The sequence below is a fragment of the Onthophagus taurus genome, chromosome 1, assembly GCF_036711975.1.
Source record: "Onthophagus taurus isolate NC chromosome 1, IU_Otau_3.0, whole genome shotgun sequence".
NCBI lineage: Eukaryota > Metazoa > Arthropoda > Insecta > Coleoptera > Scarabaeidae > Onthophagus > Onthophagus taurus.
In genome coordinates this window covers 30394369-30409939 of record NC_091966.1, presented here as the reverse complement: position 1 = coordinate 30409939, position 15571 = coordinate 30394369, and the positions used below count along the sequence as shown (strand labels likewise).

Sequence of the window (15571 nt, the reverse complement as noted above, 5' to 3'; positions counted from 1 at the left end):
AATTTTTGTTTGAAAGGTTGGAGAGGCATTATAAACCACTACACAAAAAAAACTATGAAAATACTTTTCAAAGAACTCCAATTATCTCGCTTAACTAATTGAAATGTGCATATCACCAACTTTCTTTTTACTCTCAACCGATATGGTGCCCGTCTCAATGCTGATTTTAGGAGTACCAACCAACATTTTGTTACAAACATTTTTACAAACATTACCATTTTGTAAGTAACTGAAATGACACTGAGGTCACATCCTTAGGTCGCATGTCGGCGGACTAAAAACAACAGTATGCACACTCTGAGAGTATATCACGCACATTCAGCCTCTACCATAAAGATTTAATTACTAAATTTACTTAAGAAACTTACTCTTTGTTCAGATGTTCACAACATAAATATAAGGCATATCATGTGCCAACATATTCTGTACCTACACTTGCTATCTATTATTACATGCTATTTTTTAGATTTAATGTCAAAATCATATAGAAAGAAGATTTCGAAAGCTAAGGTGAATCAAGATTAGCTGAAGTATTAGCAAAATGGTTATTTTCGTCGTTAACAAGAGCATAGAAAATTATGTCATAAATAACAGCAGTGACATTTCAAACAAGTATTTTCAACCCAGTTAATGAAACCTCTACATCGACCATTACGAGTTAATGTTCTTACTGGGCAGTTTAAATGTTGGGGAGTTATTTAAAATATATCATATAAAATATTACTAAAAATATCCGTATTATTTTAAATAAAATCTATATTATTATAGCGAATAAAAAATACAGTCATTTTTATATCATATTACTCGATGATCAAACGATGGAGTACCATCTACGGTAAAGATACATGAAATATGTTATATATGTATATAGGTAATGCAAGTTGACCTTGACAATTTATAATTATGTGTTAGTCTGTTGGCATTACACCTCTTATTGTTGTGTTACATATTTGTGCATTTATAATGATTATATATTGAAAATGTGTTGTAAATTTGTGAAATGATTTCAAACAAATTTACTTACATATTTCATCTATAAGTTTCGTTTTTATGTTAACTTCAATACCACAAAAAAAACAGAAAAGCCATTAAGAGTGATTCGAATAGTACAATTCCCCATAGAATTTCAAAACTTTCAAGTTCCTGTCCCCAAGATCAATTATCTTGATGACAACTATCAGAAAGCTGCTCAAAAATATAAGCAACAATAATGAATTGTGATTGAACGACTATTGGGTATGTGACAAGATAATTTATGATAACCTTGTCCTGAATTTAACAATCAAAGACCTACAACCTTTCTTCATTGTTGGCCATAAAGGTTCCTCACAATTGATTGCAGATATGATTTTATTCATCATATAAATTAGATTACAACAGTATAACATTGCAATAAAAGTTCAAATTAAAGGTGAGAGATACTTCTTCGTAACTGTAACAACTGCTATATCCACTATTAACAACACAATTATGTCTACAATTGTGGACTTTAAAAGCAACGATTGGGAAATGGATTTAATTCTGATAGATTATTTAAAATTTAGTTAATATACTAGCGAAACAGAAATCTGGATGAATTAAAAAATTAATCCTTTCACACATTATATTAACAAACGATATCTAGACCCATCCAGAACTTCATCAACAGCAAGTTTAAAAAGATCTAGACATCCTCGAAACCTCAGTAAAAGCAGCATAAGACGCTCTATACACAATTCTATTGGTGAATTAATTTTTGCTGAGTGAACAATTTCAATAGAGGCCTTTAACCATTCTCATGGGCTTAACAAATGTAGTTTCAGCTTCATATAATCCATCAATTCTCAAACTATAATAGAGTTGCGGTGATGAAAAGCTTGGCATTTGGAGATACGGAAATCTGTCATAATAGTGAAAAAGCTGGTCTGAGAAAAAGACACTTAGAAACATCTGTAGTTATGGCTGCTCAGCTCACCTTTTAAATTTGTTTTGCAACGACCTTGAAGTAACCAAAATCAGGGAGCATGTCTTCCAAATTTGGAAACATTTTAGAAACAATCACCTGGCTAGAGCTGAATATGTAAGCCGATGAAAAGATTTAGACTCTGAAGTTGATCCATTATACCAAAAATATCTAATATTGATCTCAAACGATCTGCAGAAGACTACTTAAATTTCTTAAAGCCAATATCCGTGGGACTTGAAAAATTGTAAAGAAGAAGTGCTTCTCTATCTAATGCTGTAAAAATGTAGAAGGAATTAGGAAGTGCCTTTGAGGAAAACTTGGAATTATCGCTGTCTCAAATACCACTTTATCAGAAACGCTACAAACAGGCAGTTATACTCTACCATTCAATTGCATATATTAAATTTAAATGTAACTAAAACAAAATATAAATTGACGATGGAAGAGAAAGACGAAGCTATGATACCATAGCTTCGTATTTGTAATTGTTAAGCTAGGAGCGAAAATAGACTCATTATCTGCAATTATGTTCTCCGATGAAATTATATCCAATTTTACTGCTTTGGAATGGTGGATTTCACAAAAAAAAACTTCCTGATATTGAGACGCTTCTCCTAACTTTAAAACAATTTTTATTTGTTCTTCTCAACATTGGGCTCGTCCGCACTAATTAATAGTATAGCTAGCACATTGGTATTTTTAAATAAACTGAAGTTAAACTTAATTAAGTGATACAAATCGTGCGAACTTTGAAAGGTATTAACTTGTTTTGAGATAATAAAAAAGTTCGTCCTTTATCGTCAATACAAATTTACTAAAATAGACCATGTTTCCGTTATTTTTCCTTTTTTGTTTTTGGAAAACTAATTTAATTCTATAAATAATTATGATCGCGCTGTGGTAATGAAACATAAACAATAAATATTCAATTAAGTATATACATAAATTATACAAAAGAAGAAAACAAAAAAAGGTAAACTCATATATAATACGCATATGCGAAAAATGACATGATTGAATTAGATAATGAAGATATAACATCTAACTCACACAGCCGTTCATAAATGTTGTGGAAGTTAAAGAACATCTATGTAGTACGCAACATTGTAGCCATACAACAAGAGTAATTACGCAAACTAGACGACATTCAGGCGCTTTCCAACTTCACAAACGGAGAATATGAAAGAATAATATTAGAAACTCATTATGATCATAATGAGTTTCTAGTAATTAATTCTATGAAATATATCTTATTAATATTGTTTGGAGTTTTTAATAACATATGGGACTATAACAGAATCCTTATCTAAGGCGTTTAAACCTTAATCCATCACTGGACGATTTTTGTTTATCCAACCCAACTTCAAATAGCTCAAGGTTTCAATAATGGGCCCAACCAAAACACATTATTTAATAAAACATTAATTTGGAAGAACTTGATTTCATGAACATTATTTGCTTAAAAATTTTAATCAACTTTATAACACGACAGTAAATTTTTAATAAGTTAAAGTTAGTTAACCGTTTAATCCGTCCCTGGATTTACGATCATTTAACTCACACTCATTGAATTTTTAATGTACCGCCCGCATGTTTTGTAAACTTCATAAAATATGCGTAAAAAATGCTGGCATCGAAAGACATTTTTGGTTAAATAAACGTTTTTCTGTTATCTTACCCTATCTATCTATTTTTATTTAATTTCACAATGTTTTCTGAGAAAATATTTAACACGCATTAAGCATGTTGTTCAGGATGCAACATTCTAAAATTACCACTTTCAGTGCGTTATTTTAATATTCAACAATGTTCTTTTTTATCATATTGTGTTATATTTCCCCATTGGAAATTGTAAAAGGAAGTACACATTTTTTTGATTACCAATTTCGATAAAAAATTTATCGCTAGATAAGCCCCTTGAATAACCGACAACTTCTGGTTGAGATAAAAAAAAATCGCTACAATATTTTCTATTAGAAAATTAATAATTAGAACACAATAAAAATAATTAATTCCTTAACCTTTATAAATCACCGAAAATTTCTTTGAATTATCATTTTAGTAGTTGTACGCTTAAATAAATAGAGTTTTCTTGAAATAGACCGCAAATGAGGAAAAAAACTTTCCCGCGCGAACATTAAACATAAAAGTATAACCTTATTGCGTTTATACATAAATGATTATGCTTTTATAGTTTATTTTCATAAAAATTTACTAATGAATCAAAATTAAAAGAAACTTATGACTCACCTAAATGAAAGTAAGAAAACGACGTAGAAATAAAATTCACAAAATCAAAGTAACTATCCAAAATGGCGCAAACATTTCTGATTTCATCACTGACTGTTAAATTTGAGTTTGCTTTCAACGACGAACGCAAGAAAACTAAAGGTGGGCAAATTGAGGCACTCGCACAGGTCTAAAATGATAAGAAACGCCCCACCACGACGACGACGACGACGCCACAAATCGAAAGGCGCGCCGTTTTATCGTACCGGACGGCGACAACATCGACGACGAACGACGGCGTCGTCTTTACTCAGCTTGAATTCCTTACCGTCTTTTCAAATTTGTCTATCAAGCAGTTTTCAGAAAAATACACACGTTCTCTTTTCGAATGAAACGATCTTCTTAGCAGTGAGAAAAAAATAATAAAATTTTTGTTATACATATTCGACCTTGACGATTTTCAGTTTAGAACGTATGACTTGGAATAAATCAATTGCGTACAATACCTTATGTGCAAATGTTTGTATAATGTTGGTATAATATCCGCTATGAAATCGAATCGGATTATATTAGGTTCTAACACAAATTCTTGACGTTATTAAGAAGTAATCAAAAAAATTAATCGATTGCTTCATTTATAATAAAACGATTTTGTGATTGGAGATTCCTACATGATTACAGAATTCTTAAATTATATCAAATTTATTATCTTTTTATAAAGTTGCGTTAACTTTCATTTGTCAGAACTGGAAAATTGTGCGTTCATGTAATAAAAACCATTTAATATGGAAAATAATAAGGTAACAAAGATAATAAGTTTATTATAATTATGTTTGAAGTCTGTAATCATGAAGAAATCCACAATAAATAATGATTTCATTATAAAAGGATCAAACTCAAGTGATTTTTTAATAATATTTTGTAAGAAATTGACACTCATCTTTCTTTGTCCTCTATAACAGTTAAAAAATAGGCTACTAAAGTTTACCTTTTATCAGTAATAGATGCTAACATAAAATCTAGGTGGGCAAAACAAATATGTAACATGTCACTTTATAAGTGACCACAAAATAAGCCAGCAATTAGATTTAATACCTACATCTTGTATTTGCTGAACAAGCGACATTGGCACAAGTCATCATATTTTGCCGTTTAGTATCTCCATTTGGATACCTTGTTTATTATTAGTTATGACATTAAGTTGATTAATCATTTTTAACCTGCCTATTATTTAAAGTTTTAAAATTACCCAATATATGGATAGATAGTCCAACATATCCAGTCCATTGTTTTGTAGTGCATCACGTCATGGTTTGGAGAATAGCAGCTATTCTCCACATTACGATGTACTTACGTTATGTTGTATTGATCTTAGCAATTTGAATAATTTGATTAAATCGATAACTGAAAATTTAGGTAACTAGCGAATTATAGCCTAAAGCTTAAAGACGATTTTTTAATCTATTTTCGAAATAAAATCAGATAAATTAATTTGATAAGTCTTTGGAACTTTGGTAAATAAAGATCTGTTGTTTGTAACCTGTTAACGTGTTGTTCTAAGCGAGTATACGAGCGAAGACATATGATAAACAACTATCATTAATTTTTATGTGCTGCACCGATAATCATTTATGACTGATAAGTGATAGCAGATATTAATATTTTATTCAGATGAACTGTTGAAAAGTTCATCTATTGGAACGGTGGCTCATCATCATGTGAAGCTAAAAAGAATTATCGGTGGTACAGTAGTAAGTATTTGGAATATGTATTAACGGACTAAGATTTATCTATGTATTTTATTTAATTTTCCAAAAAGTGAAGAAGCTGTGAAACCTTCTAGACTACTACTACTCTCTCCTTCTAGACTAGATAAACAATGTTGATAAAAAGATCTTTGTTCAATTTATCAATGTGTTCTATTTTCTTCTAAAGCTTTTTGCAGTCCCATCAAGAACATGTATGGATAACGAGCTTTATAGAATTCTTCATTGTTAATCGCAGTTAAAGTTAAGGGTTCGAAAGTTTAAGTACTGCTGTATAAAGAATTATACTAAGCAGGCTTTGCTTATGTATATAGCTTTAATTTGAGACATAAAAGTCATTTTTGAGATATTTTTTAGAGGTTGTTTACTTTATACGAATAAATTTATCACATCTGTTTTGTCACTCTTTAATGTGAAAATTTACAAAAATTTTGGTTTTAATAAATAAACTTGCTTATTGTATTAAAAACAACAAAATTACAAAACTAGAAACAAATTACAAATTGCAAAGGAAGCTCAGTATAATTCATTAACCAGTAGTACTCAAACTTGTGAACCTTTAACTTTATGGTATCATATCTTAAGAAGGACAAAGAATGGGACATTGTGTTATATGAATTTATTATTCAGAAAGAGGAGACCTATAACCCCTCAAATTTTTTCTACTCATACCTGATACACCCTGTATAAGTTGTGTTGTGGTTTAAATAGCGAATTTTTGCCTCCTCCAGATCTGATAAGGCAACCATTTGAGGGACATTTGGGATTTGCCAACCTGGGGACCATAACCTTTGTTTTAAAAATTCTCCATTTATGGGGTATTTGGCCGTATTCTTCCACGCTGGCCATGCAGGTTGACAGACGGTAAGAGATATTGAAAAAGAAATTCTAAGTTTCGATAGGAAAGCTAAGGATAAGGATGGATCGCTGAAATAGATCAATGGAGTAAAAGAGTGAAAACCACGCACAAATGGCGAGGAATTAATCTTTTGCCGATAGTCAATGATGTGTTATGAACCGTTCTTTATCATAACGAAGATACCTTTAAATAACAACTCAGTGTAATTGATGAAATAGCTAAAATGTTATTATGCGATTACTTGAAGACTTGACAATTTTCCATTACTACTCTTATTATACATACGATTTATAAAACATCATGCATAAGATTTTTTTGAAGGAAAGGAGACATTTTTTGGAGAAATTATTTGAAGCATTTTAGCCATACAAGGCATCTATCGCGCAACTGGACTAAGAAACACCAAATATCCTAGCTATTATTGCTGTCATTGGCAGTCAATAATAATAAAAGCAAATCATTGAGTAGCAAATTATTTGAGAAACTCCAGTCTGGTCATTATAACCTGTTTGTCCAACATCAAGGCTGCTTTTGAGGAAAAATCTTCTCCTCTTCAAACGAAATCGAAGCAGTGATACATTTGAGACAGCACCGGCTGCGGTTCGACTGTAAACGACCTCGATTTCATTTCCTCAAGAAGAAACTAAAAAACATCGTAATCTTATCATACAAATTACAGTTGTAAACTAAGACAGCAATGTATTATTTTTTATTGGTCATGAAAGAGATTTCCAATAACATGTCATATAAATAAACGTGGTATACTACTTTAGGAGGAAAAGCATCGGCTTTACTACGGTCTAACAAAATAAGAACAGTACACACTCTCCAAACTGTATTGTATACTAGTGACTCGATTGTATGACTCGATGCAAGATGTCGATACCAGACCCCATTCTTAGAGGTTAGCTCAATAGCATATATAAAACACCTAGGATTATGCGCAAAAATCGCACATACAAATAGATCCGAAGGATAAATATAAGATAGGAACTGAAGGCACTAAAAAAGGAGAATTATTTTACTTTTTCAATTCATAATAAAAGAGATTTAAAACATAGATGAAATATTGAATATAATTTCTACGTTTCTTCATAATAGATTCAAAGAATACTTGTTACTTTCAACTAATGAAAAAGAAACCAGTTTCTAGAAACAAAATATCTGTACATAAATACTGTTATAGCCATTCTACTGCATTGTTGTGGAGGTATAGTAAGAAGATGACGGCATGGCGGTCTTAAAACGATTTTTATGTTGCACATATTATAACTGATGTATTATATTATCTACGTACATGTTTTTCTATAATTTTTTAAACTAGGAATGAAGCAGTTTCTTTATTCAACTGGGCAGCGTAGAAAATATGAATCAAATGGGAAGACAGGTTTAGTTTTAAGTCATCACGCATTAATAAAAGCTTAATATTTAAAATTGCATACTTAAGACATAGCATAAGCACAAAATAATACAGAAGTCGAGGTATGTGCCGGCGAGACTTTAAGGCAGCCCATTCTCCCGAACATCTTGAATTTGCGACATTATAAAAATAACCTAGATAACCATTTCTGCAGGTTCGTCAAAACCTTGAATACCTATTTCATCGCTGCTGTTCAATGACTATTCAGTTTGCGAAACTTCTATCTTTTTTTTGGTGTTTATGTTATTAAAAGGTTTACGCGATACATCCACACACATCTTTTAGCTTTATTTAGGAGTTCATGAAAACTGCATTTATTTTAGTGTAAATGTCACTAAAGTTCTCATAAACGTTCTTTGACAAAATCCACAGATTATCGGCATTAATCACAATTAACACACAATTTGTCTAATCTTCGATTAAGGTGCTGTTAAAGAATTTTTTGGCTAAAAAAATCCTTTATATCTTCGAGAATACCGAGAAAGACTTAAATACGTGGAACTAATCTTTTTCTTCGAAAATTTCAGCTATTTATCAATCGCATCGATTGCCTTCGAAATGACTAAGCATTTTCAAACAGAATCACGTTAGTATTCGCCAGTACTGCGTCGGTGCATGTACGAAAAAGACAGTTTCGTCAACTGAATTAATCTATTTTTTTTTAATTTGTGCGTAGTGTTGCTTTGAACAGTTTTTATGTAATTTCAGAATGAAAAAATGAACGGCAGAAAAGCTTATATGTGCCAGAAAGGTACGAAAAAGTGTTATCGAATACGGCTTTGGAGCAACGTGTCAGTGTTTCTGCCAAGAAATTTAAAACATGCGATTTTTGTCGTTTTTTCGAAAACGTGTAATTCCGATGGTACTTTTCGCAGAAAAAATCCGCACTAAAAAATAATTACCACTTGCCTGAAATGTCCAGAAGTTATAATTCTTAGTTGAAAATTAATAAAAATGCATGGGAAATTCTAGCTATCTATGCGACTTCCAGGAATAGAACTAAATGGAATTATCATGTTTCTGGAACTACCACGTCAGATATTACAATCTTTCTACAACAAACCATCGAAAAGCCTGGAACGGAGAGGAAAATTAACTGTTAATCATGAAAAATTAAATCTGGGCGACCTTATTTCACAATTTCTCAACTGACAAAAATCCGCAACACGTGAAGTTCTCGAACTTTTTGTGCATTTGGAAGGAAACGAAAGCAATACATACCTAGCTACGATTACCGTCATAAGCCAAAGCAGTTTTAGGAAGCTTATAATCCCATCAAACCCATTTACGAGGATCTTAGCCGAAACGAGTTGCTAAACCATTGCCTAATTCGGCTGGTTTTAGTTGGGTTAGGATAAAATAAAAGATAATTATTTAAAATTTTTGGATTATGCGAATGAGGGTAGGAGCATTTATAATCAATAAATTCTTGTAATTTTCGAGCTAAATTGATTAACTAAAACTAAAATTTCAGTAAAAACAGAAAATATTTTCAATGTCATAAGGTCAACTTTTGTCATTCCAGGAAATTTGGTGGAAAACAGTCTTAATTAAGTGAATTTAAGTGAAAAAAAGATAATAAAGTTCTTCGTCTTAATCTTATAATCGTTCCATGATAACGATCGAATGAAGCAAACATCTATATTGTTGTTACTGCAGTAATAAGCACAAAAGGTTCAATTATAAACAAAATTATAAAAGAAATTTTCATACGTCATTTTTCTATATTATATGAATACAGTCACAACTCAATAATGGTAGTTTACATTCCACGCAAAGGACAAGAATAGTAGAATAATTCAAGAAAGATTTTAATATTGAGAAATGTAACGATGAAAACAAGGAAACAAACAGGGAACAGTAACTTTTTTAAAACACCTAAAATAATTCAAAAGTATTTTAAATTCGTACGATATCTTAATGTACAAACATGAACTTCCGGAGATAACGAAACAGACCTTTTTTACACCTATACTTCGTTATAATATGTAGTTACTCAACCGAACTCAACCTATTTTTCTCTATCCATATTTTATAATCAACAAATAAGTCAAATAGTTCAAGAAATATTTTTGCTATACAGAAAAGGTGTTAAATACATAATAAGTAATTGAAAATTCGACAAAGAAAATTTTTAAACGTACTACTTCACACCGTGTCTTATATTCAACAATATAAAACAAGACGTAAACAACAATATCTTACAAGAATGATATTGTCGCCTACATTTGGTTTCAACTACTACTATTAACATACCTTGATATGTAATCGGCCCCACTTGGTCACAGCGGCAAACCGCGCGAAAGACAATGGTACACAGCAGGTAACGGTTTTATATGTGCTTTTTGTTGCTATTGACAACTGCGATAAGAGGCTCAACGTGCCTCATTTTACGCGATAATTTCGAGTGCACGTGTCTATGTATACTTTACTTGATGCCACACATTTAACGGAAAAAAGTTATTATTTTTTTCCTATTATTATTAGTCTGGGTTATCAAATCGATTGATCGGTAAATATGGTCTTGTATTAAAATTTATTAAAAGCAGGATGGAATAAAATGAATATTGTATAAATACCATTTTATCGATTTACAAAAAATGGGTTTATATTTGCTTCCTTTTTGGATAAATCAACAAAAATTAATCGAAAATTGTTTAACAAATATTAGATTTAGATTTTTAAAAAAATTAATAAATTAGAATAAAATATAATACAACGAAACCTTATTTCTTATTCGATAAAGGGGAAATAAACAAAAAACCTTTTTCAAATTAATTAATCAATTTAAAAGGTTAACAACTACAATGATTTACATTTTAGATAACCTCTACAACAACACTTTCATATTAAATTTAATTATGCTTAAGTTTCAATCAAATTCGACAGTTCACAACCTTTTTTGTTTAATCGTTAAATAATATAATCTTTATTAAAAATAAAATAATTACTCAATTTGAATTTGAAATAAAATATGGAACGGAAAATGTTGTCGGTTATGTCAATTTCCGCATTGGTTCACTTTTAAACCATATTCGTCCACGGAAACGGACGAAAACCGCAAATATTAGCTTATCGCTGTGCCGTCGTTAGCATAGGATATTGTGGGCGCAAACACAATTGCCAACGTTATTGGGTAGGGGCCATGCTACAAACTGGTTGGTTAGTTGGCCCTTTATCAATGATTAAACAGCATATGCTCCGCTCACTCAAATAAGCTGGTGTTTATTCAGTTTATCTCCCCGAAGTAGAGATATACAACTTTTACCTGGAAGTGAAGTAAACGATCCCAAAACTGTCATCATGAAAACCGTTAAACGGAAACACTCTCTGAATTTTATTTCTTTATTACATTTTTTTGAAATTAATTATTAAAATTTAAAAATGAATAAGGATTTAAATACTTACTGAAAGAGGATTGTTGACTGATTTTTCTTGAAATTCTTTGTTAAGCTTTCGCAACTCACGAATCTGTAAAGCAAATAAAAAGCATAAGTTAAATATAGGGATTTAGAAAATAAATAAAACTAATTTTTCTACATCAATAAAGCATTTAGACCAAAATATTTTACATGAACCGTCATCATTTTGAGTCTAGTATTTGCGATTAATATTATGCCACGACTTACAGAAACACCCTGTATAACGTTTGGAAAATATCAGCCATATATTGTAGATAAAAAACTTAATATTTAATATCTAATAACATTTTTAATTCGCAGCAGGAGGTGATAATAAAGCCACACCAAATTTTTTTAAAGAACTGTACACCGTCATTGCAAAATTTCAAAGGATAGAAGAATAATGTACAGGGTGATTTATAACATACGGAGCAGACTAAAAGGGTAGGTACTAGAGGTAAAACTGAAGAGATTTTCTTAACAATTTTTTTAAATAATTTGATGTCCATTTTTGAGAACCGCTGATATTCAGTAAAGAACATTTAAAATACTTGTCAACGCCATCCTCATTTTTGAAGGAGCTGTAAAACTAGACAATTTATTATTTCATTAGTGTTGTTATTTTAGATTATACGTAATTTGTTAAAAGAAACAATAGATGTTAATTTATGAAACGTCTAATAATAATGTTTTAAATGTAAAATTACAAAATCTCTAAAACAATTACTTAGCTACTCTAAAATTGCAGCCGCAAAAGATAATCAGCGGGAGTCAGACATTATATAAACTATTACTTTTCAATGTACGCCAAACAAAGTTCTGGGAAACTTCGAGTTAGTAAGAAATTACGAGTACTAGTACTTGCATCTGCATCAACAATTTCTAGAATTTCTTCTTCTACATTCACTCCATATCTGTTTGGTCTACCGCCACCAAGACCTTTCTTAGGTTGTCTCTCTTCCTCGCTGGACTAAGCGAAGAAAAGTGTTTTCTGAAGGCGTCTGTCGATTTGGAAATAGTTTCAAATACAGATCTCTTGCATGTGCAGCGTTTTCTCCAGCAGCTCCATAAACAATAAGCACATCTACGTATTCCTCGTTACTGTAAAGTGTCATTGTACTTTTTGATTTGTAATAGTTCTAATTTTGACGTTAAATGACATTCAATTGTTTATTAACTGTTAAATGTTTATTAACATGTCCGCTGCTAAGTAACCAAGTCAACTGGATTGGCAGCAACAAAAACATAGTATCAGCGGTTCTCAATAAAAAAACACAAGTTTTTGAGCGTTTTAACAAATTTTTAAATAGCCGTAACTGCTATATTACAAAGATTTTATTATTTTTGTTAATTATGCATCGTTTAAGTAACCCCGAAATATTCGTAGTTTGAATTTAAACGTAATGTAATATCGTATATGGTAAGAAATGCTCGGCTATTAATTCAACTTTAACGTTCTATATCTTTGTGATTATTAAGTTGTGGTTAAAACATTATTAGAAAATATCTTTAATTTGGCTCCTAGTTCCTACCTTTTTAGTCTTCTCCGTATGTTATAAATCACCCTGTATAATATATTATGCGTTGATGTGTGTTAATTTATTCCGTCACTGATTCATCAATTCGGAGATTTATGTCACTTCAATCAAAAACATGAATTCTGCATTAAAATGTATGTTGGGATTTAGACCAAATTAATGTTTGATTAACATTAAAGATTGATAATTGTAATTTATAAAAGTTGAAATGGTTTGATATCATTAACACAGAGATCTTGAGCACAATCAATTCTCATGTGCTCAAGGACGATTCTAGTATTCAATCATAAGTATTAGAACTCATAGGAACATGTTGTTACCAGTTGCTACGAATTCTAAGAATACCAATTGTGTTTTTTAAAGGATCTCAAATTTATGTATTCGATTTCAAAACGTGTTACCACTTACAATTTTTAAGCGACATCAAGTTCATTTAACTCCATATCGAAAGAGTCGTTAACCATCCACAGATAAAACTTCTTTTTGAAGCACTTTAGTCATTATTAATCTTACTTCTACATGCTTAACGAAGAAGTATTTATCATTAATCAGGCCGGATGTGATTCTTTTTCGTTATAAACGATTAAAAAAAAAACATGGAGCAAAAGGTGCCAACATTAAAAGCAATTCATCAGAAATTTGTAACAATTTTACATTAAATCAAAAAAATCATTAAAAAAGTGTTGATGCAACGTGGTTTTTACTGATTAGAAACACATTCTAATGGAAATCTCATGAAACAACCGGAAATACAAGTAGTACGGCAGAGTCAATTTAAAAAATATTAAGATGTATCGTCAAGAGAATCGATCAATAATTTCACTCATCGTATAGGTACCTATGACAAAATTTGATCAAGACTTATAATTATTGATAATGGTTACAACTGACAATCGTTTGTCTTTTATATCACAATTCCTTCTTAACTGACGATTAAAGAAATATCGTTACAATATCGAAGTGATTGACAACTTTCACTATCACAACGTGTAAATAGAAAATTTCCAGAAAGAGACCACGTGGACGCTACCAAGCCAAAACAGAAAAAAAATGCATTTACTTGATTTTTCAGGAAATATAAAAAACTTTCATCACCTCGCATTCAAATAGGCATTTGCGCAAATTTTAAACCAATATTGTAGCGATCGGAGTTTTTTTGCGGTTATGTAGCTTTAACTGTTAATACCAATAATAGCAAATGTTCGTATGATTGCGGATTTTTTTCGGAATAAGACTCCTTTATACTCCAAACTGTATAAGCAATTATAAACGAAGCATTAATTAAACTTCGTGTAGAGTTTATACATTCAGTGTGTTAATTAAGCGATTTTATCGTCCGTTTAGCCATAACCATATCTCATAATCACCTTTATATTTAGGTTGCTAACGTATTAACATAGGGGTAGTTTTTTATCTGAATATATCTCTTTCTTGTCGACCCGTATGTTTCTTGTGGGTGTAACTATTAGAAATTTACGGTGTTTAATGTCATCACTTCAATCGAATGTAAGTACTTTTCTTTTGTGACTTTTTGGTGCTCTTCCATTTTCACTATGGTTATATAGTGATAAATAAGGAATACAGTGCAAAATAGTTAAGAATATTTATGTATGGCATTGAAAAATAACTAATGTCTCAGATAACTTTGTATGAAAATAGCCGATAGAAATTTTGATGTTTAAATCATTATCGTAATAGTGTGGTAACAGTGCTAAATCATTGTTTAATAAAAATTAAATGTTGCACTTTGTGTAACTCACCGTTTGATGGACGAATAATCACTTCCAGAATGAAAATACATTCTCAGTTATCATTAGCCACCGCCACCTGTTCAAAAATAGCCAACTTCTACAATTTTTCATTCAAATATTTTCATCAAAGTCGGTTAATATTAATAATAATGCTAAATAATAATAGGTTAACTAGAATTCAACTTCTTCTTAATAAGGATTGTCCCTGTTCTATCCGACTGTGTATTTCGTTCTGAGCTATCGTTCTGACAGGTCATCGTTTGAGGGGTCATGCTAATCTGTTCTCCCCCATCCTATCGACATGGACTACGATATTTCGTCACTTCTTATTCTGTCATGATGTGATTTCCACTATTAACCTTAACGTTGGCATTTCAGTTGGTCTGAAAATGTATAATACGTATTTTACTTTTAGTGGTTAAGTAGTATCATTGCGTGCGCACTTGATTTATGATATTTCTACTACTGGAAATAGTTAGTCCAAGATAGTTAAATGACGTGACTTGTTCTATAGTCTGGTCGTTTACAAGTTTACATCGTATGGGGTCTTTGGCGATAGTCATCGATTTTGCTTTTGGTATTGATATTTCCATGTAATAGTTCGCCATCTGATAGAATTCCTAAAGCAGCCGCTGCAGATTACCTTCACTGTCGGCGATAAA

The 15571-nt window shown here is 31.0% G+C and overlaps 1 protein-coding gene across 2 annotated transcripts in view; it reads right to left on the bottom strand.

The window, feature by feature from the left end:
• The window catches only part of LOC111417145 (thyroid receptor-interacting protein 11-like), a 29361-nt gene that overhangs the window by 9887 nt on the left and 3903 nt on the right, over nt 1-15571 (bottom strand). Inside the window, exon 3 of one of the 2 annotated variants that reach the window (XM_023049343.2) lies at nt 11628-11690. In XM_023049343.2, coding sequence (XP_022905111.2) covers nt 11628-11690 — 63 coding nt within the window. Of the gene's footprint in view, nt 1-4195; nt 4340-11627; nt 11691-15571 lie in introns of those variants that run through there. The other variant, XM_023049352.2, reaches the window with a different exon arrangement.